This window comes from Ruditapes philippinarum, unplaced genomic scaffold, assembly GCF_026571515.1.
Source record: "Ruditapes philippinarum isolate M1 unplaced genomic scaffold, ASM2657151v2 ctg7_1_1_1_1, whole genome shotgun sequence".
NCBI lineage: Eukaryota > Metazoa > Mollusca > Bivalvia > Venerida > Veneridae > Ruditapes > Ruditapes philippinarum.
Genome location: NW_026856668.1, coordinates 264431 through 288550, shown reverse-complemented (window position 1 = coordinate 288550; position 24120 = coordinate 264431). Strand labels below are relative to the sequence as shown.

Here is a 24120-nt window from a genome sequence, read left to right as displayed (position 1 = left end):
TTTTATTTATTTCCATGTTGGATTGAAGTTGATTGTTCTTATCTGTTCCATCTTATTTGCAAGTGCTGCGACTTTTTAATTTTTTTCCTCTAAAATAAGATAATATGTGTTCCCAATTTGTCCGACCTTTTTTTGTATTGTCATCCATATTTCTAAAATGTAAGTATAATTTTCTATGATATTCCCCTTAAACTTTGTTAATGAGTTATTTCTACATTACTTCCGTCCAAATGTATAGTTTTAAGTTTATTCCATCTGCCAATTTCATGTGTATGTGAGGACATTCTGAGCCGAGACAGTGATTATGTTTTCTTATATTAATTGATACAATTCCAATACGTTTGAAAGTTAAAATCTGCAAATATATTTAATTCTGTATTTCTATCAATAAAAGATACAGTATAAACTCTGCAGAGCAACATCCTTTGGTTTGTACTTTAGTACTCTCCTGCGCATCGGTCGAATGTTCCACTATCGCTCACTTTCTAGTCTGAAATAACGTGAGTGTATTCAGTGAGCTGCCAAGGGAGCGTAGTACTTTAGAGGTGATGCTATACAGAGGTAAAATATAGTGAACATCTTTACTCTGGGAAGAAATAATTTTGTTGTTTTAAAGAGGTAATTGCTCTAGTGTGGGGGGAGGGGGGCTTTCTGTAGAGATTTGCTGTATTCAAACAAACGCTACGTTTTACAACTGTATGATTTAAGTCGGTGTTTAATGACTTCATTTCAAACTTGTTGTTAAATAGAATTATTGAGTTTGCACTTCAAAGTCGAACAGTATATTTGCACTTTTCTAATTTACAACATCATCAAAATACTTCAGTAAACAGGATATAATGTTGTAAATATTATCTAAATGCAGACTAAAATAAAGGATGTGTTTTTTTCAAATGTGTAGTGATAATAATTAAATCCGAACAACAACCATAGATTAAAAGGCACGGATCCAGCAGATTTCGACTGGAGATGCGTAAGTTACGGGGTTCTCCCACTGGAAAATAAAAAAATGCATGTTTAATGATGGCTTCTGGTGTATCTGGTGTATTTGAGGAGCACGTTTTGAAACACATGTGCCAACATTTTTTCTTACAAAATTTTAGACTTAAGAACATATAAAAGCTAACGTTTAAAATTCTACTCGGTCTCTGAAAAATAAATCTGCATAAAAAGTGGAGGTTCCTTCGGAACTTTCACTATAGGCAAATATGAATGCTATAGGGCTAAGGTAGTGAAGGTGGAAGGAAACCGTCCTCAAACATGGGGAAATAACATGGCATATTAACAAAACAACTACAAACCTAATATGGGAAAGCTGCATAAACTTAAAGATTTTTTTAGAAAGGAAGAGGCCTATATATAGTCCCTGCTATTAAAAGGCAAAATGCCTGATAATGTTTTATCCAAACCCGTAAAACTGGTAAAAGATGAATTTCAGAAGCTTATTGGTAAACATTCTATATCATTTATGCATAAAATTTGTGTCAGTGTTTTGCCAATAATCTGCACATTACTCTGGGGAAAAGATATTAAACATTGCAATTAAGAAAACAAGAGCACCTCATGCAATATTATTGCTCGTCTGTTATAATTTCTAAATTATAAAGGGGCATTGCTTAAAAAATATTGCTTATAGAATTATGCCTCTTGTTTAACAACTGCACCTTGTCATAATAAGAACGTATTCTAAGGTTCATGTTGATAACCTATAAACTCTTTGAATAAAGGTCGGTGACGACTTCGACAACGACGGCGACAACAATGCCACAAATATCATATTAGAACGATCTTTGTTTGAAACAAACGAGAGAGATGACTCATATTGCTTATAACTTTTACAATGTCTTGATTATCTGCTTTCACTTAAATTACCCAATGGACACAACTTGGACATGACATACGTTTCATGTAAAATGACATGTCTAAAGTTTAATGACAATGCCAATTTTGAGTCGGGTGCTTATTTCTTATACAGACAGGTCAAACCCTTTTTGTGCCATTGCTGTGTCAATTTCATTTGCTTGACATGGTAAACTTATTAAGCTTCTTCACATAACCTATTACTACATAATTTTTTTTAAAATACACCAACACAAATTAAGAAATTTGGTACATCTCTGCGAAGCATAAAAAGCGATCTTATTTCAAGCCCGAAAGATGCATGGAACAGACCAAATAGCCCACCCCGTAATTAAGTGGTGAAAGTCAACCTAGATGTAAGCTAGAAAGATAGCTTCGTTGATCGGTTGCGATTTCTCAGCAATTAATTTTTCAAAACGGTTAAGTCCTCCTTTTTTTCAAGATTTGTAGCAAAATCACAATAGGCTCAGAGTCATCCATTGGTAGCTTATCAGACTAAGTTTAATAACATAAGTGATATGTACCTAAATCTATGAGAAAAAAAAGAGTTCCGTTAATTGGCCTCAGGCCATTTGAGTAAGCTTTGCCACTGAATATAAACTGAAAATAACCCGTTCCAAAGTAGTCACTTTCTACCCATGCCTCTTCGAGAACTGAACACCAATTCCTTCCAGAAATATGTAGGTCAACTAGCGGCAGTAATAACCGCAAGATCATAAAGCTTAAGGAATAAATGTAGTTTGTGTTGCATGAGATGAATCATTTCTTTCAACCATTTCTAAGCTGTCATATGAGTTTGGTCAAGAATGTCAATTTCGTCAACGGAGTAATGATTGAGTTCCAGAAGCTTTAGTTTATGAGGCATCTTCAGTCGCTGAAATTATTAAGATTGTACTGTATATGCCTTACATATATTTGTGATAAAGACGCTCAGAGCTCGTGTATAAGGGTAGCTCTAATAATAAGCTTCATATGGTATTAATAAATATGCACCAAAAGTAAGCTGTTTACATTAAATTACTGGCACAACGTATTCATTGAATTTTTAAATAGTGGCAATAATAATTTAACCATTAATTAACTTTACTCATTACTCATCTATTATAACATTGATCTTAAATGTTAACACAGTTTAAAGTAAAGTTTTGTACGATGATTATAAATGTTATCAGCCTTTAAAATTCTGTTTGACAAGGACATTGTTATTATTCTGCAAGCTAAAACATCTTGATCTAAGAATGGAAAACTTGCATTTACATTTTAGCATATTCGGCATTTACATTTTAGCATATAACTTAAAGCAAACAAACACTTCAAAGTAACATGCTTTTGACAAGAAAGACTGATGGCTTAATGGCGACGCTAATAACCTTATTATTTATCCTGTAGTAGCTTGACAACATATAAATTCCATTAAAACTTTTTAGAAGTTTAGAAGCTACATGATCACCGTTAATTCTGTGCTTAACTGTATACAAGCATCCTCAATTCAACAGCATCAGGAATGCTTGCAAATACTTTCGGCAAGATCTGAATGTTGACAACCTTATTTCAAGCTTCCAACAGTACAGTTAACCTCTTCATTTCTACAGCGCTAATGTTATATTTAGGTTATAATCTGAGATCATGAAGATTCAACAGTAAAACATTTCATATGGAGGCATAATTCATTAAATAAAGCCAAATGTCCTAAGTATCCGGTATGGAATTGAAAGGGAGAAGAGTTGTTTGACCATATTCGGCCAAAACATATTTACTACTGAAATTGTAATTATAGCAAAACAAGTTTGAATGGAGCATATTAAACCTGCCAATTTTCAAGATAAATAGCGTAGTTTAGTTACAGACGTTAACTCCCTGACACAAAAAATATCTTTCCTAGATACAAGTTTGATAATAAATCACGTGTACCCTGATGTATCATTTGAATAGCTTATGGTCAATATCACTAGAATGCAATTTTATATTGTAGCTAAGTCATATTCTAACTTCGAAAGCATATGTTATATGTCAAAGCATTCTATCAAACTGGTACCAAAGAGGCAAGTATACACACAATTAAATCCACGTGAAAAGAGAGAATAATAGAGCGTATCATAACACCCCGTTTCTTAAGCTTAAAGTTAACTTCTTATTTTTAAATGCACTAGATGTTTTAAAGTTAAATCATTCCATTATCTCAAATATTTCATTTACAATCTTGTAAAAATAACAAATTTATACTCTGCGCGGAAATGTGAAATGTAATGTTAATATCAATTATATTGTTATATTGTTATTCGCACATTGTTTGAATAACAATTAAAGTCTGTCAACATGTAATTGTTTGTTAAATCATGAACAACATTACGAATTCAATATATCTTTGGGTTTACTCGGTCTATGTTCAGTTAATTTGCTACTCACATAATCAGTTTTTTTCTTTAATTCAATTTCCTCTAGCCCTTTTGTTTGAAGCTGGGAGACATGAGACAACTGAGTCAACATGTATTCCTGTTTCCTTATAGTTTCGACAGTAAATGTCAAAGTGTCACATTCAGCACGCGACAAATTATTTGATCTAGAGTATGTATCAATTTTCCAGACAAATCATTTTGAATAAGAGAATCTTAACAGTTTCATTCTAGAAATTTGGACCCTTACCAGGCCGTTTGTCTTAAAAGACGAACAAGCCCATCATGGTCAATTTTGATAAGGAAATTTTTTCTAATCGAAATGACACTATATCGTTCAGCCTCCTAATTGAATCATAGGCAGCTTACACAGGAGTATTGGTCAAAGTTAGCTTTACTTTATTTAGCTTTGCACTTACCAGTACCTTCCATGAACAGGCTCAATGAAACCGAGCCTGCAACATTTACAGTTTTGCTGTGTTGGGCTTTCTTTGGGGATTCTTATGTCTCTCTATTCTATCAAAAAATTTCGTGTTGGATTTAACGCCAGTAAACTTGATTTTGCGTACCCAGTATATATCTGGGGTTCGAGGCTGCTGCTATTGACGGAGAATCTTTTTCAAATCGATTGACACTTCCCATAAATAAACGTACCTTATGTTTGTCTTTTGAAGGACATACCTTTCCTATGGCCATGAACTTGTCAGTGCCTGTTGACATAAAATGTTTTCTTACTAAATACTCTATGATTTGAACACTTAATTTCTGCTTTATGACACACTTTTCATTAGGATGGTCTTGTTTATCCAAAACTGTCTTTATTCATGTTCCGCCTCTGTCCGTTCGAATTCAGGACATCGTTTGGCAAAGACCTTCTTTAATGTCCTCAAGTATTTGAGACATTCTTTTTTGGAGGTATTCAGAACTACTAGAAAACCACATTGGTAAGCAAATAAACGCGTATCTACCTAAAGGTGTGATACATATTGTCAAAAATTTACTCTCTTGAGCAAATTCAATTTGCCAAAATGAATTATTAGCGTCTAATTTTGAAAAACATTTTGCTCCGTTAAACGACCTCTGGTCTATAATCGACTGAGGAAATTGTCACGTCCAACTTACCAAATCAACGCATATGCGCACGGTACTGCACTCAAATCTGTGATTTCAACTTCATTAAAAATACACCTACCTTTTCCATACGCTCAAGCTCCGATTTCGATTTCGGTAGCAAGACCATCGGCACATGTCTTTGTACAGATATAGTTTTCATTGGAAAATTACGATATTCACTATGTTTTTGCTCTAGCTCTCGAAATAATTAAAATGATTCGGTTTGACATTTTCAATAGTTTGAATCTCGTCCAAATCAAATTGTAGTAAATTGAAATTCTTTACAGCAGATCGCCCTACCTAATAAATACCTATCTATGTCTCTTACAACACACATATCTTCTTAAGTTTTGGCATTGTCTGAAAGGGTCTGTGAAAATGAACCGATGAACTGTATTTTTTGGTACCTGGGCCATACTACGACCTATGAGTTTTACTCAATATTGGTTTGCCTTATATATTATCAAGACGGTCAGGAATAAAAGTTAAATCAGCATCAGTGTCTTATTTTTATGTAGACAACCGAACTTTCATCTCCTGAAGGGTCAATATTTCCTATTTATGATGACGGATCATCTGCACACAGTTTATGTACTTTGTGCGAAATTGTATACATGTCCATATTTGCAGCATACTTTTCAAAACGCTGTGAATGGAATTTAAGTTGAAAATTGGGTTCCCGGCAATTTCTGCATTGCACCCTGCTATGAGGAACATATCGTCGTTATCCCAAGCTTCATTTTGTCTGCGCCCCCACCCCGAACCTCGTCTGTTACGGCTACAACTTGCTGTGATCGAATTTGATCTTTTACTATGTTGCATTATTCCGCTATTATAACTCATTTTGGCCGGGTTGCACTGGTGCAAACCCTGGTTATAGTAAGGTGAATGTCGGGCGGCGGGCAGGCGGGCGGGGAAAATATTTTCGTAACAGTTTTCTCAGCAACTACTTATCAAAGCCTATTGATATTTGGGATACAGCATTGACACATGGTCCCATAACGTAGGATTCGATTCCAGGTCAGTACCTCATCCACTTCCTGTTTACACTCTTAGATAAGTTTTCAACAATTATGGTCAATTGTATGAAATTTTCGTAACAATTTTCTCAGCAACTTCTTCTCACAGCCTCTTGATATTTGGCATACAGCATTGACATGGTCCCATACCGTAGGATTCGATTTGAGGTCTATAGCTTAACCACTTCCTGTTTACCCACTTAGTTAAATTTTCAACATTAATGGTCAATGGTAGGAAATTTTCGTAAAAGTTCTCTCAGCAACTTTATATCACAGCCTCTTCATATTTAGTATACAACATTGACACATGATCCCATGCCGTGGGTTTGAATTTCAGGTGTGTAGCTCATCCACTTCATGTTTACCTACTTAGTTAAATTTTCGACATTAATGGTCTATAGTAGGAACTTTTCATAACAGTTGTCTCAGCAAATATGTATCACAGCCTCTTGATATTTGGCATACAGCATTAACACATAGTCTGATACCGTCGGATTCGATTTCAGGTCTGTCAGTTATCCACTTCCTGTTTACCTACTTAGTTAAGTTTTCGACATTAATGGTGAATTGTAGGCACTTTTCGTAACAGTTTTCTCAGCAACTACTCATCAAAGCCTCTTGATATTTTGCAAACAGCATTGACACATGTTCCCATATCGTGGGGTTTGATTAAGATGTGTAGCTCACCCACTTCCTGTTTACCCATTTAGTTAAATTTTCAACATTAATGGTGAATGGTAGGAACTTTTCGTAACAGTTTTCTCAGCAACTACTTATCACAGCCTCTTGATATTTGGCATACAACATTGACACATGTTCCCATACCGTGGGAATTGGTTTCAGGTTTGTCGCTTATCCATATTTAGTTAAATTTTCAACATTAATAGAAAATGGTAGGAACTTTTTGTAACATTTTTCTAGCAACTACTTATCACAGCCTCTTGATATTTGGCATACAGCTTTGACATACAGCTTTGACACATTGTCTCATACCATGGGATTCCATTTTAGGTCTGTACCTCATCCACTTCCTGTTTAACCACTTACGTTAAATTTTTAACATAAATTTTCAATATTAATGGTCAATGGTAGGAAATTTTGTAACAGTTTTCTTAGCAACTACATATAACACCCTCTTGATATTTGGCATACAACATTGACACATGGTCCCATACCAAGGGATTCGGTTTCAGGTCTATCTCCTATCCGCTTCCTATTTACCCACTTAGTTAAATTTTCGATATTTATGGTCAATGGTAGGTAATTTTTAACACCTTTCTCAGCAACTTTATATCACAGCCTTTTCATATTTGGCATACAGCAATAACACATGGTACCATACCTCGAGATTCGATTTCAGGTCTGTCGCTTATACACTTCCTGTTGACCTAATTAGTTTAATTTTCGACATTAATGTTGAATGGTAGGATATTGTGGTAACAGTTTTCTCAGCAATTTCAGCCTCTTGATATTTGTCATACAGCATTGAAACATGGTCCTATACCGTGGAATACGATTTCAGGTGTGTAGCTCATCCACTTCCTGTTTACCCACTAAGTTAAATTTTCGACATTAATGGTGAATGGTAGGAAATTTTGGTAACAGTTTTCTCAGCAACTTCATATCACAGCCTCTTGATATTTGGCATTCAGCATTGACACGTGTTCTTCCCATACCGTGGGATTCGATTTAAGGTGTGCAGCTCATCCACTTCCTGTTTACCTACTTTGTTAAATTTTCGGCATTAATGGTGAATGGCAGGAAATTTTCGTAACAGTTTTCTCAGTAAATTCATATTACAGCCTCTTGATATTTGGCGTACAGCATAGACACATGGTACTTTACCGTGGGGTTTGATTTCAGGTTTGTCGCTTATCCACTTCCTGTTGACCTACTTAGTTAAATTTTCGTCATTAATGGTGAATGGTAGGAAATTGTTGTAACAGTTTTCTCAGTAACTACTTATCAAAGCCTCTTAATATTTGGCATGAAGCATTGACTCATGGTCTCTTACCATGGGATTCGATTTCAGGTCTGTAGCTCATCCAATTCCTGCTTACCTACTTAGTTAAATTTTCGACATTAATGGTGAATGGTATGAAATTTTGGTAGCAGTTTTCTCAGGAACAACTAATCACAGCCTCTTGGGAATTGGCATACAACATTAACACAAGGTTTCATACCGTGGGATTCGATTTCAAGCGTGTAGCTCAACCACTTCCTGTTAACCTACTTAGTTAAATCTTCATCATTAATGGTCAATGGTAGGAAATTTTCGTAACAGTTTTCTCAGCAACTACATATCACACCCTCTTGATATTTGGCATACAACATTGACAGATGGTCCCATACCGTGGGATTTCAGGTGTGTAGCTCATCAACTTCCTGTTTACCTACTAAGTTATATTTTCGACATTAATGGTCATTGTTCAATTTATTTCGTAGCATTACAGCCTCTTGGTATTTGGTGTACAAATGCAAGCCGGCCTTTTCTGTCTTTGACCCAATTTTTAGTGTAAGGTCTTGTTCAAGCTGTAGTTTTTCTGACAGATTTTAATCTATAATCCTTACTACAATTCGATCCCTTATTTGCTAACTGTTCATATCAGTTGCAAATTCATAGCTGTCTGCTTACTAATATAATGATCTAAAGAAAGTTTCTACCGTTTCATCTGTCATTTGGTTTCTGTGATGGACTTTAGCCCGTTCATGAATGATGTTTTTCTTTGGATTAAAACGTTCAGACATTGTCATATTTCTTTAGGGTTGCTTTCTGATAGCTCAGAAGATTTTAACATATTGTGAGCTTCTTTTCCCGTTGTATATACACGTGTAGCGACTTATCTAGCTTCATATTCATTATAAAGATCATGAGCGCCGTCTTTCTTTGTTGATCTTGTTAATAATATTTTTTGTTGCTGTTCTATAGAAAGAAAATTGTTGTTTTCATTCACCCAATTAATTCAGGCTTGCAAAGTCGAAGTTTTCTGGAGGATGTAACTTTTCTTTTTAGCTGTAATGTTATTTCTTTTACAATTTAATATAGCTTACAATTTAATGTAGTCTGGCTAGAACTTATACAATTTATTATAAATTCAGTCAATAGTGTTTTAAGAATTTACGATTAAATGCAAGTCCATATTTTTTAACAATTGTATGTAAATCCGTTTTCATTGTTTGCAATTTAATATAGGTCCGTGTTTTACTTCTTTAACTTCTGACACCATGTCAGTTATCACCAAAACACCATTAAATATACATCAGTTTTATTCTAACTACCAAAGCATATGTTTACATGTCAAAGCATTCTATATATCAAACTGGTTCAAAGAGAAAGTTTACATGGACTTAAACCCACGTGAACAGAGAGAATAAGACATCACGTCATATTGCATAACATGCAGTAACTCGTAAAATCATAAATTTTGCAAAGCTAGTTAGCTTGGTACCGTATGCATTCTATCAAACTGGTATTAAAGAGACAAGTATACACAGAGTTAAACCAACGTGACCAGAAAGAATAACAGAGCATGTCATATTGCATAACACGCAGTAATTATGAAAAAGCTAGCTTGGTATCATATGGCTCTTAGACTACGACATGCATCTATTAAGACAACCTCTCCACGGTCTTAACATCCACAAAACAATGTTATTTCTCTATTGATTTGATTAGTACTTTGACAACTCATTCAGGACCGACATTTCACCTTAGCGTTTGAATGACCTTCACTTTATAAAGCATCTTAATTAGAATAATGCGAATGTAAAGGCCTCCAATCATGATGGCTGTTGTTAAAAAGCAGGTTTTCTGACATTGCTGTTATACAGGCCGCTTTAACATTCGTTTACACTTGTTTCCGGAGTACATATTTTTAACATTGAACATATGTTTCATGATGTTAAGTTTAGGTTACTTTACTTAATGACTTTATGATGATAGCGATTATTGTTCGCATAGTTATTTATTTGTTCATCTATTCAAAAATAACACTTATATTGTTCTGTAAAATTGTTATTTATAAGCTTATTAAACTGAAATAAAATCCCGCTACAAGACCAGAATCATTATTTCAAACTGTGTCTTTTTCGGTACAAGTATGTTAAATAAAACTTAAACCGTTTGCATGTGTTATGTTCAATGCTAAAGCAATGTATTGATAAGAAAACTATGTGTTATTAGGTAGAGTATAATTTGTCAGAAATTCTATTGGTTCATATGACTGAAGTATTTAATACTGAATCAAATCAGATGGATATAACTCTTCTAAATTTAATTTCGTAACTTTCATCTCAATTAGTTCCGGACTGTGATATGTAACAATTTGTGGAGGAAATTATGTAATGTGATTAATCTAATTATTTGCACATCAATGATTAATTAGTAATTTTACTGAAAACATACAGGAAGTATGTTCACATTTGCATTAGTTCATGACAGCTTGAACTGATGTGTTTGTTTGGGAATTAGCTCGGGATCATTGGGACGCATGTGAGTAGAAAGGGCTGAAATGTCAAACGAAAATTCTACTTTATGAAGTTCCTAAATTCCCTGCGTATTGAAGTCAAGAAGCCTTCGCGCCCGCAACAAATTACATACAAAATAAAACCATTATAATTAAATATGAATTGAAATGTATTTTGAATGAAACTTTGTGCTTTTTTGTGACTGTAGGTTATTTAGGTAGTATAGAGGGTGTTAGGGGTAGGTTCATGGGAGTAGGGCTTGGTCCCATGTCGATATGTTACAAAATTTATGTCAACTTATGCGTAATAGAGTTTTAGATTGTTGCTTTTATTTTACATAATTAAGTTAACTAAATCTTAATATCTGTTTTAAAGCATTAAAATTTGTTACACACTGTGTTTAAATGTTCTATGGTTAATGTACATACCGGTTTTAGGAGGTAACAAAACACGAATGCATGCGGGATCTTCTTACTTGTTACTTTAATATCAGCTTTAAATGGCTTCTAATCTTCTAAACGTAACATGTTTTATCATAATATTTCCATTTTTTTCAGCACCTGCTTCACACATGACAATTAAAAGATAGCATGGAACAAATTGTTTCGATTGAATGTAAGCTAATTTATGACATGTGACATAGAAATGGAAGAAACACGTCTGGTGCAAAATTGCACGATTCTTTACTGACTTTCTAAAGACATAAACTGAGTTGTGCCGACACATTTAAGTTGATTTAGAAAGGTTTCGGAATAGAGGCATATTCATTTCGGCAAAGTGGCACATTTTATGTTACCATTGGATGTTACATTGAAACATACTTTCTCCGTGTTAATTATAATGATGAATAAAAACAAAAACATTACACCTTTTCGGAAATGCGAAAGCATTTGCAATGTTGAAAGTGACAAATCGATTTCTTATGAAATAGTTATAAATATAGTATCGAATCCTTGGCAAAATGTATTGTCAGATATAGTAATTTTAAGTTCTAATTTTACTAAGTGTGTTATTTTATATGGGGAAGGACATCTTCAAATTTTTTCACCACTACCGCTGAAAATTACTGACTTGTTAAACAAAGCTACTGAAAATAAAGACATTAAGTTGAAACTAGAAACTATTGGAAGTTGGTCACCCTATTATGACACTTTTTTGATATACACTAAAAGCGAAAAAGAACATTTAGTTTTACCAAAATTAAATAAAACAAAGCATTTGTTTGACCTATTCAATGTGAAATTCTGCCAAAAAGTAGTGTCTGTAAATCAAGTTGACCTTTTACAATATAACAATACTCATATGAACATCAACACATATGATAAAGAACTGGATAAGGTGAATATACTAAAGACTTCTCAAATACCAGGTGACAAAAAATCGAAGGCATCCTTTGAAATCCGTAATGTGTCTTTGAAAATTTTAAGAAAAGTTGATTTGCCACATAATACAAAAGTTAAATGTGTAATATTACCTCTGTCTGGTGAAAAAGGAATAAACGAAAATTATCCCCAGCAAGTATCGGAAGAGCAGAATACAGACGGGAGAAGCTTATTTGTATTTTCTAATGGCCTTTCATTGCCTGTAACTACTGATAATACTTCAGCGGCTTTATCTAATGATTATACTATTTCTGAAAATAATACATTTCCCCGAGGGACTGGATCATATACTCATGACACAGAAATTGGAACCGGAACTAGAAATACCCCTAATTCAGCGCATGGAGCACGTCATCCTGATTATATAAATTTACCCGAGAGGCTCGCATCATATGGTAGATGGATTCACACAAGTCCGGACCCGAATACTCTGTGTAAAGCGGGATTCTTTTATACAAGTGAGATGTACCATGTTTTAACGTGTGAACTTGTTCTTCTTTATTTAAATATAAGTTTTTTGTCGTTCTTTCTTTACTAAAAGCAACATATTTTATTTGTGATAAGTATATTCTTTTTCAATTTTCTGGAAGCACATTTAAACTTATAAAACATTTTCAAGCTTTGTCTTTTTATTATGTTTGTTAACACTATGAAGACTAGATTCTTCTTTGTTTTCACTAGATGATGGAGACCTTGTCAGGTGTTTCCAATGTGGTATTGGTTTGAAGGATTTCTCTCCAGAAGACGATCCGCTTAAAGAGCATGTAAGGCATTCCGGTAATTGTCCGTATCTTGTCGAGGTTTTAGGAGTGGAAAGGCTTTCAGAATGGAAGGTAACGTGCGGATTTGTTGTTTCTCTTTTCGGTGTGTGTGTATGTTATTGAGTGGATAGGTGCAATTAACATATGAACTAAGACGTAGGAATTTCTCAAGAGAACTATGACATAAATCAATTATCAGAACTACAAATTCGGTTTGAAACTACGAAGTCCTTGCACAATACATCTTCTTCTGCAATATCCAACTTTCAGAATCTTTAATGTTCAAAATCACAAATCCAAACGTTTGAGATGAATATAACAGCACATGAAATTGCGATAGAGCATTTTTTTGCAATGTCTAAAACAGGAAAATTCATTCGCCGTCAAAAGAACAAAAGATCATGCAATAACAAATGTTAGAAATAAAATAATTGTATGATGCACGTTAAATTTTATAGTCGCCAAACAGCACTTGGCATATATAAAAAGTGTTTTATGGTAAATCACACTTCAAAGGACACTTTTGTCTTGTCCTGATGTATCAAATAAATATTCTATATATCTCATAAATATTCGAGAACCATTCGAATTATATGTTTCTCGAGAGAAATATTCAAATAATCTTTTCTCAGAGAAATATTTGAATTATCTCGAATTATCTTTTTTCAGAGGTTGCTTCAAGTGCAAGACCCCGAACTTAACAGACGAATGCAATGGAATGGTATGCTATTAGGTCTAAAGAACACGTTCTTAAGAAATTAGAAAAACTGTCTCGGTTTTCAGAAAAGACCCTGAAAATTCGGATGTCTTTGAGTTTATTAATGAAATGGAGATGTGATAATAAATTGCCAATATATTTTGCTATTTGAAATAGATCTACCTCATATAAAATTTATCTTTATTGGTTTGAACAACTAGTATCAAGTTTTACAAAATTTTGTTTTGCTTTTATATTCTTAGATGGTATACCCTATAAATAATTCTTGACAATAAATTATTCTTTTATTCATTTCAAAATAGCGGAAATTGCCGGTATTAATAATTTACTTAATTATAAATACAGCAATAAAGAAGTTGTGCCTTTTTTTTACACATTTAAATGGACGTAAATACAAATAAGACCATTTGCTGCCAACATTTTAGATTTCAGTAAAGGACTGTATTTATGACGTCATGTTTTTCCATACAATAATTCCATTACATTATATCATAACTGTCTGAGTTTTATGAAGAGAGTTTCAATATTTTGTTTTTTTTCTTCTTTGAATGTTAGTGACCATTCAGTGACTTTTTCTATGCCACCAGAATATGGTAAGGAATGATTGCATATATCGATGCCGTCTGCTACGATTCATAGTATACTGTCAGTACTTGCTTATCAAACACTATCACATCACCAACAGACATATGGATAGTGACTTTAAAAGCAATAGCGAGATTTGGGATAATCATGATATACACCCCACCCCTTTTTGACGTAGAAAAAGAAAACTGAGTTACAAATATAATAACATAAATCCAAGGAAATGAGCTGGAACTTCCAGTTTATATAATTCATTGGAAAATAACAGAAAAACAGTCAACATTTTAATTTTGATGATACTTAACTTTGATGTGTTCAAATTAACGCACCAATTAATCGTTTGAAAAATAACACGTCCTGTTGGTGCTTATTCCAGGATATTTCTCTTTCCAGGTCGTAACAATATAACTGCAGGGACTTATACTTATCGCCATCCTGAATATCAGACACGGGAGAAACGTTTGGAAACATTTGTTAACTGGCCTGCACAGATGATGCAACGTCCTGATCAACTAGCTGATGCAGGTTTATTTTACACAGGTAAATTATATTTCTAAGTAATAAAGTTATTATTTCAACTTGCTTATCTTGCTTCTTTTGGGGAAATTGGTGTCAACTGGCTAGTATATGTCCTTAGATAAGTAAATGTTTCAAAACTACATAATCCCTCCCTGTTTCTTTCTCTTTTTTATATAAATTTGGGTATAATGCTTCATGCATCTGCAAAAAAACATATTAATCTTTGTTTAGACAAACAAAATGTACACTGTTATGCAATTCATTTACAAGATAAAAGCTCTTAGATTAATTCATATGTCCTAGATAATTAAGTTATAAAAACAGTGAACTCTTATTAGAAATGACATTTCGATAAGAAAGTGTCTTGAATCGTAAGTACTATTGTTATTCGACTATCTCACAATTTTGTTTAAATTAATCAATTAATTAACTTAGTAAACTTATTTACTTTGATTATTTCAATTTTGGAACATGATTTCGACGATCCAATCCTGCCATAAGAATATCTGCTCCTTTTAAACAAACTGAAGGACACCTTTTTAAGTCATTATAAATATATTATTCAAAGTATCGACACTCCTTTCTGTACATCAATACCATCTGAGATTGGGACACTAACTGGGCAATTGAAAAATCATTCATGAGTCTTTAATACTTTTTCAGTACATGAAATGCCGTAAAAATGTTAACATTTAACAACTGAATATTAAATCAATAGGTTCAGTTAGTAACAGCATTTTATTACTTGTTTATTGTTGCATAGTTCTGATGGTTTTGAAAGTTAATCTATTTTTAAAAAGAAGATTTAAGCACATTAGGTGTTAATTGTTAATCTAAATGGTGTTTTCAAAATGGTCCAGTTTTTGTAAGGTCAATAATTGATTCTGTTTCCCAGTTGTTATTTCATATAGGTAAAATTAAAGAAAATTATTCAACAAGACCAAATGTGATTGACATATTAACTGCACAATTTTTTTTTAATTAAGGACCATTGTCTCAAAAATGAAGAAACTTATTTATGTTCTATCTAGAAAACCTTTCATGGGGAAATACTTAGACATCTGTACTGATAATATTCTACTTTTAAGATGTATGGATGCTATAAATATTGAACGAACAAGAATTTTATTATTATTGAAAAAAAAGTCATTTTTCAGGTCTAGAATTTGTAAAATGTCGTGGTTTACTGAGAATTAGTAAAAATGCAATAAATATCCACCCATCTATACATTAAAATTTATACATAAGGATATTGATTCTTCGGCACAGCACATTCAGAGCGTAACATTTTTTGGACAATATTGTATGTTGGCATATTTCAGACAACTGTTAAATTTAATTGCCTTACTTATTAGTTTCTTTTACTTATGAGATAAATAACAATTTATTATTTATTTGTAAAACTAGATATATTTCCTGTAAAATAACGAATACTATAGTATGTAAACAGTATGCTCAAAACTTTTCCATCTTACCAGTTAAACAAAATGCAATAATTCATTATCTTTATATGTTTGCGTCCATTGTTGATAACAGCATAGTTTCAGTTGACAGCAATATAATCATTTATCACATAAAACGCGGCGCAGGAGTGTGATAAAGTCATTTAATAAAAACGATATTACACAAGTGTAATAACACTTTGACGTGACGTCATTTGCGCTATATAGAAACAGAGCGTTAAAGCGCGCTAATGTTAGCGTTACACCATGGGCGCGTCATTGAACAATTACTCATTTTAATAGTTTACTGTTCTTATTTTTATATAAAAATTATGTGATAAATATAATATTATACTGTTGTAGATTCAATACTAGATTTATTGAACTCGTTGAATAAAAAAATATTATGTTTGCCAGAGGCTCGCATAATATGATTTTATTCAATTCGTTAAATAAATTTAGTATTAAACTACACTTATTCAATATCCTGTATATAGTATGTACACTTTATATTGTAAGGTTTTGAAGATCTTGTGCGATGTTTTGCATGCGACGGCGGTCTCCGCCGTTGGGATCCAGAAGATGACCCATGGACGGAACACTGTCGATGGTTCCCGGCTTGCCCTTTTGCCAGGGAAACAAAGGGAGATGATTATATAGCCCTTGTGCAAGCCTCGGCTAATTTAGAATCTGAGGTAAATAGCATTATGCTTTGCTTGTAAATTAAATTTTTTCTTGTTAAGTCTTGTCACTTTATTGCAAGACCCCCTCGAAGTGTGTATTGTGCAATAAGACATGTAAGAAATACATCTAAATAGAAGGCGATTTCCGATTTACAGAAGTAAATGTTATAGTATTTAGGTTACGTGTTGTAGAAGACATTTTCAAGGAGCTTTCGGTGTTTTGTTTGCATATAGTTATTTTGAAAGTAACTTTTCATAGGAAACAGTATATATTAAATCATGCACCTTTAACAGTTTCTTAAATGTAAAACTTTGTTAGTATTTGAAAGTCCCGATCAACAAGCATAGGGGGTATAACGTTGACATTGGTCAAATGATAAGAAATAAACAAATTTTTTAAAAGTTCACCTAGGTGCAACCTGAATCATACATATTAAACGGTTGTACCAACATTGATTGGCTATCTATGAGCTATATACTGGTATGAGTATATATTATTTAAAATTCCGATCAAACTAAAACAAATGGTTTTATTTGTTTATCTGATGAATTGAATATTGCAAGCTCTTTGCAAACTGTAACAAACGAATAAAATTAGTAGTTATTCTGAGCGTATATTAGTTGATGCTTTATTCTTATTCAAGGGGTGTGCCTAATATCAGATTGATAGCCTTTTAGCTATACGGAACAGAATTTTCAGTTGAACTAGTGGGACTAGAATAATTTATTTGAAGATATAACAATATTAAACATTACTGTACCGATGATAAAACAATGTAATTATTTGTTTTGATGCCCATGTTTGCCATCAATGTGAACTTTATTATATTAAAATGTATTTAATATGCATTGTAGGGTGAAGCAGCCCAGTCTTCCGGGCAAAATCTTGCTGAGGCAATGGAACAGATAACACTAAGCGATCCAGAAATTAGAACTGCATTAGAAGAACATAAAAGCGCATGTGTGAATATGGGATATCAAATAATAGAGTTTGATGAAGCGGTGAAAGAGATAAGGAACAGAGGTTTAAATTTTATTCACTTCTATCATATAAAAATAATGTTTTTATATATCTTTTCTACGATGTATATCACTTTTAAATAGAGAGAAATAGAATCCCTAAAGAAAGTTCAAAACGGCAAAAGGCTCGTTTTAATTGCGCCTTTTCATGGACAGTACTGGAAAGTGCAATATATTGTCCATGCCAAGTAGCACAGACTAAGCAGAATTCAACAATTAAAACAAAACATTGTAAAGGTGAAGTTTTGAATTTAGAAACATCCGTAGACAATTATGTTCCTACGTCAATCATAGATCCTTCGATGAGGCACGTAAGTGCCATTCCATGAATGACGGCGTTCTGTCCCCAATGTAAAATAATGTGTGTGCCTTAAACGAGGAACAATAAACAACACTGAATAAAGTGAAATTTGAAAGAGGATCAGAGGTTATGAAACCTGCATATCCCTGATAAGATGCCAAAAGACAAATTTAAAAAGCAGGTCATTTTTCCTTAGGGTTGTTTTATGGCATTCAAGTAATTGCCGTTTAGGAATACAAACACATCAATAATGTCGTGCTGAACGATCTTTAAGGATCGGAAACATCACTTCTCTGATTGTATAATGCACCGTGCTACTTTTTACGGCTTCTGCACGGTACAAACAACACTGATTTGACAATAGAATTGAGAGAATCCCTAATGAAAGTAAAATATGGCAAAATTGAAAATGTTGCAGGATCGGTTTGACTGAGCTTGTGCATGGACAGCTCCGGGAAGTGCAATCTATTGTCCCATAGCACAAGATCATTCAAATCAAAATGGTCGTATTGCATTGTAAATTGTATCGATGTAACTTGATTGTATCGACTTAACCATACTTTTTAGATGATAAAATTAAAGGGATTAACAGAACCAGGTGAAGGACATATCACTCGGGAGCAATTAAAACAAATGTTAAGGTGAATATTGCATACTTGGTCTGATTGAGTCTGTTCTTGAGAGATAATAAAAGGTTAAATATCTTTCAGGTTCCCTAGTATTGACATAAGCAAATTGTATTTTTAACATTAAACATGTATGAACCAATAATCCCAAAAGGATAAACAAAATATAACAGCACTGAGATGTTATTAAGCGCAACGTATACAGTAGCCGCAACAAATGTTAGAATAAGGTTATCATCAGACTATAAATTTAATTGGCTGTATTGTAGAAGCTTTGTTATAGCAATATTCAACGTAACAAATATATAATCGGAATAATCAAATTGCAAATAGGTTGGTGAATTTTGGGGTCTGAAAAGACACCACAGCATGTTATTACATGTTACTACTCAGTAATTTAAATGTTGAACAACTATTAATCAACGAAATGATAGAATGTTACAGGTTTGATTTAGTTTGTACATTTGTATAAAATATTACTAGGAAAGTACTTTACAAACTTTACAGACCCACTTAGTTGGGAGGGAGACATAGATTTTGTCATTTCAAACCGCCACGCTTCATGCTGTCCGTCTACAGACTGACGGAACAGTAGAATGTGGATGAATCCGTGTCATATGGGAACATTCCTAGTTTACACCCAATTCTGAACTTTATTGATTTCCAGTACTTTCACAAGAAACATATTTTAAATTATATTTTATTGTGATTTCATGGTTTCAATTTTAGCAATATATTTTTAAGGAACAATCAAGCCATCTATTGAAGAAATAATAGACGTCATAGAAGTTATTCAGTCAAGAAAGCTACAAGATACTTTAACGGCTACAAGAGAAGATGGTAATATATGTATATAGTTTTATGAAAGATCATGTTCCACATCATTTTTGAAATTATATTTTATTGTAAATGTAAGCTTTCAAAATTTCAGCAATAATTCATATTATTGATATTATGTTTACGTATTTTTTCTTTTTCTATTTATTTCTGAAGACTAATAGGTGTCATTATATTATTTATGTACATTATTCTTTCAAAGACGTATATAACTTTACAAAATAAATATAGATATAACTATATTGACGAACTTTGTATACTTTTTCTGCTTTTAGAAACGCCTATTGAACAAAACCAGCGTTTAAAGAGTTATGTCATATGTATGAAATGTGAAAAGAATGATGTCAATGCATTGTTCCTTCCTTGCACCCATCATCGATTTTGTATGAAATGCGCAGAAAATGTATCCAACTGTCCTGTATGTGGTAAATTTATTCGTCAAAGGATAAGGACTTACATGGTTTGAACTTGCAACTGTCTTTTTATTGTGCTTTTTAACATGGACATTAGCGTGCAGATTTAGTTATTGACATTGTAATTGGTGTTTTATGTTAAGTGTTGCTGTACATATCTTTAAAGAATAGGGTCGCATGAACGGTTTCATTTCATTTGTGTAAGTGGAAGTTATTTTTGAATAACGTTTGAATTTTGGAGGGAATTTCAAACAGTTGGTTAACTTGTAGCGGTTATACTAGCAGGATTGATAACATCAGTCATATGTTACAGTTTAATCGGAATATCAGGTGTGGTATCGAGGCTTGTCGACTTTCAGCCCATTGGTGTGTACCCTAACAGCACATGACTCATCTGGCACCCCATACCAGTAATACGAACAGGCAGAAGTAATATAGCACACCAAGATGTAGTGACAGTGACACGAGCAGGATGAAGTAATATTGCATTCCAAGATGTAGTGCCAGGAGCAGAATAAAGTAATATTGCACTCCAAGATGTAGTGACACGAGCAGACTGAAATGATGTCACTGAAATATTGCACTTTCAGATGTAGTTTTACGAGCAGGATGAAGTACTATTGCACTCAAAAATGTAGTTATACGAGCAAGATGAAATACTTTTGCACTCCAAGACGAAGTTATACGAGCAGGTTGAAGTACTATTTCACTCCATAATGTAGTTACACGAATAGGATAAAGTTGTATAGCACTCGACTCTGCAGAACAGGATAAAGTAAAACAGCACTCCATTATACAGTTTTAAGAACAATGAAGTAATGTTGCACTCGACAATGCAGTATTACGAGCATGATAAAACAATATTGCACTCTTTAATGATGTTTTACGAGTAGGATGGAGTAAAAGTGCACTCCATTGTACTACATAAAGCAGTTTACCTAGCAGGATGAAGTAATATTGCACTCGATAACAAGATAGGAATTCTAGTTATGAGAAAAGACAAAATAATATACTTCTTTAACTTTTGGAGGTATATGAAAACAAGTCCATATCGTTTCTCAAGAAACAACACTGCGTAAAGATGAAGTTTTGTTATTTATATATTTGAGCTGTGTTCAAGTAATGTTAGAAAACAATAGTGTAACTTATAAAAGATGTCATGTTTTTAAGGTATAATGTACAGTCTCAAATTTTTTTTGATATAAACATTATTTAAATGTGAAGTGACGTTGATGGGAATCAATTTGATTAAATCGATGGACAAACGAAAGCAGAATTTAACATTTTAGATCCATTTTCAACTTCTGCAGTAGTGGTGATAATATGTGTCATTTTCGTGTCGTTCACTTGAAAGCATTATTATTTGCCCTCAGAAAGTACATTATCATTGTCGCCTGTGTGAAACAATAAACATAATTTATTACAACTGGTTTAATTGGTGACGGGTATTGTGAAACCTGTGTGATACAGACAACTGTCGAAAGACAATTAAAGACAGGCAGCATATCCTCTTTTGAGGGTCTGCCAAAATATTGGAACCGTTAAAGCGACATATATGTCTTGTAAAAATTAACTGCCATTCGTTGTAGAAAACAAACCCCTGAAAAGTACTACGAATAATACTATATCAAGGTCAAACTTGCATGTTTCTATGTAAGGTACGAGTACTACATTTATAAGTGAACGAGGATAAAAGACAAATAAAATATGTTCTCTTTGAAGCAAATACGTGATTATGTTGGAAATAACTTTCGTTTTGAAATTCCAGAATATCCCGTATACAACACATGCACATGTATTTACAAGCATTTGAAATATTTTCATGGAGTATTAGTGCAAAGTTGTCGATTATGTTTTGACTTATGATTTTACTTTCTGTGCCATAAACGTTAAACATATGGATTAAACAAAATATTTTGGGAAGTGGGTCTAATGTTAAGAAGTACTGCTTATACAAAACAGATACGGAAAAAGCAACTTTAAACGACAGATGACATATATTCCCAAGGTTGGTTTTGCGATATTTCGATGGAAATATAGTTTAAGACATAGTAAACGTTAATCGTCTAGATGGCTGAAAGACGAAGGAACTTTTGGTAAAGTACTCTATAAGAGAGATGCATGTGTTATTAAGTGGAAACAGAATAAGATAAAATAAGGAAACACTGTACATTAACAAGTGTACGACGAAGGATAAAAAAGTGTGATTAACCAGTTCTTTTAAAGGCAAGCAGACAAGCACATTAAATTGCAAATATGTGGCTGTATGGAAAGAAATAAAAGTTCTGTACATTTAGGATGTTCTCCGTGAAAAAATACTAATATTATCTTAAAACTAACGGAATTGAAGCGACAACATGAAAATAAATATGACGATCACGTATTTGAACATTGAATCATAATATTCAGTGTTGCCACTGACGTAGTGACATGCCATTTATTCAATAAAACATTGAACTATTGAATTATGATGTTATTTTGTGTGTTTTACAAACCTTTACCGTATGGTTAAGGATGCGTCTTATGTTAAAAAGTTTGCTTATGACAGCCAGCTTTAAACTATCAAAGAACATATTTGAAAGGCAGGCAAGCAAAACTACATAAGATCATTCCGGTGGGAATAAAGTTGCCGCTTAAATGATAGAGTGAAAGTTGATCTTTTTAAAAGTCAAATATAAAAGAAACGAATTGTTGAAGCAGAAACTTTGTGAAATGCCACTACAAGCTAGACGCATGCGGTGATAAATAGAAATAGGACAATGAAGAACTTTATTATATATGAACTACTTTAAACATGTGTATAACATGTTAATTGTTTTAATTTTATTTTTGTTTGTTTGAAATCAATGACCGTATGGAAACTGGTTTTGTACAGTGAGGCTGTCATGTGAAGAAAGAAAATTAATGATATCTGCAATCTTGTATTGTTGAAATGGAAATATGAAAACAAATCTCTGTATATTGATGTTTGTAATAATGGTTTGTCATCACTTATCACATTTCAATTTTTTTTCTCAGACGAATTGCAATTAATTATTGTCATTTTAATTTAGCGCAATGTTCATGCTAAATTATATTTGTCCTACAGTTTTAGGTACATTATTATATATCCTGTAGGTACATTTTTATATATGCAGTATGTACATTATTATATACGTATGCTGTTTTTAATTTAAAGACATAAAAGTAAATCGATTAAACAAATGTATGCTAATCTTATTTTTATATGTTTCATCATTATTAAAGATGTAAATAGGTGTGAGTAACGGACTTCTTATTTTTATCGTGTAATTGTATGCTATATAGAATTTTCCGCTTAGGTATCACTGCACAGTAATTATTCATAAGTTCCTAGAAAAGGGTCTCCGAAGAACTTATAAAACAGTCTGTTTTACGTACTTCAGTAGTTTATTATTAAAGCACATTACATTTAACTTTCATATCTTAAAGAGATTGATACTAGTTTTTATGAAATGTTTTCAATATGATATCTTCTAGAATATGTTCAAGTAACTTTTGCTTGTGATCTCGCCCTTTCTTACAAGGCACTTATATATCATTATTTTGCTGCTGTTTTTATCTTTATCATTTTGGAACTACATTATTTATCATAACCGGTAATATCTACACCTGTATAATAGTACGGTTAATGCATGAAAACAAATTATTGTTAACAAAATGAGGTTTTGTAGCTCTTTATTATAAATGTATAAAGTTTAATGTTTTTTTATTTACATTAGACATGATACCTATGGACAATATATATGCTTGTTCTCATCTTAATACCCACATTTCAACAGGAAACAATATGAGTTATGTTATTTAACATGTTTGTAATTTGGCATTTTATTTGATAAAAGTATTCTTTTTGCTGTTGTCAAATTCAATATGATTTCCTAGAAAAGGGTCTCCGAAGAACTTATAAAACAGTCTGTTTTACGTACTTCAGTAGTTGATAATTAAAGCACATTACATTTAACT

General features: G+C 32.8%; 1 protein-coding gene across 1 annotated transcript in view; it reads left to right on the top strand.

Moving 5' to 3' along the window:
• LOC132747258 (baculoviral IAP repeat-containing protein 7-A-like) overlaps positions 1-23640 on the top strand; it is a 55025-nt gene extending 31385 nt beyond the window's left edge. The window contains exons 2-9 of the mRNA XM_060736586.1: positions 11410-12692; positions 12916-13067; positions 13665-13716; positions 14692-14838; positions 16779-16954; positions 17798-17966; positions 19634-19729; positions 20002-23640. Of these exons, the coding sequence (XP_060592569.1) occupies positions 11642-12692; positions 12916-13067; positions 13665-13716; positions 14692-14838; positions 16779-16954; positions 17798-17966; positions 19634-19729; positions 20002-20192 (2034 nt within the window). The 5' untranslated portion in view covers positions 11410-11641 and the 3' untranslated portion in view covers positions 20193-23640. The remainder of the gene's footprint in view (positions 1-11409; positions 12693-12915; positions 13068-13664; positions 13717-14691; positions 14839-16778; positions 16955-17797; positions 17967-19633; positions 19730-20001) is intronic.
• The last annotated feature ends 480 nt before the right edge of the window (positions 23641-24120 follow it).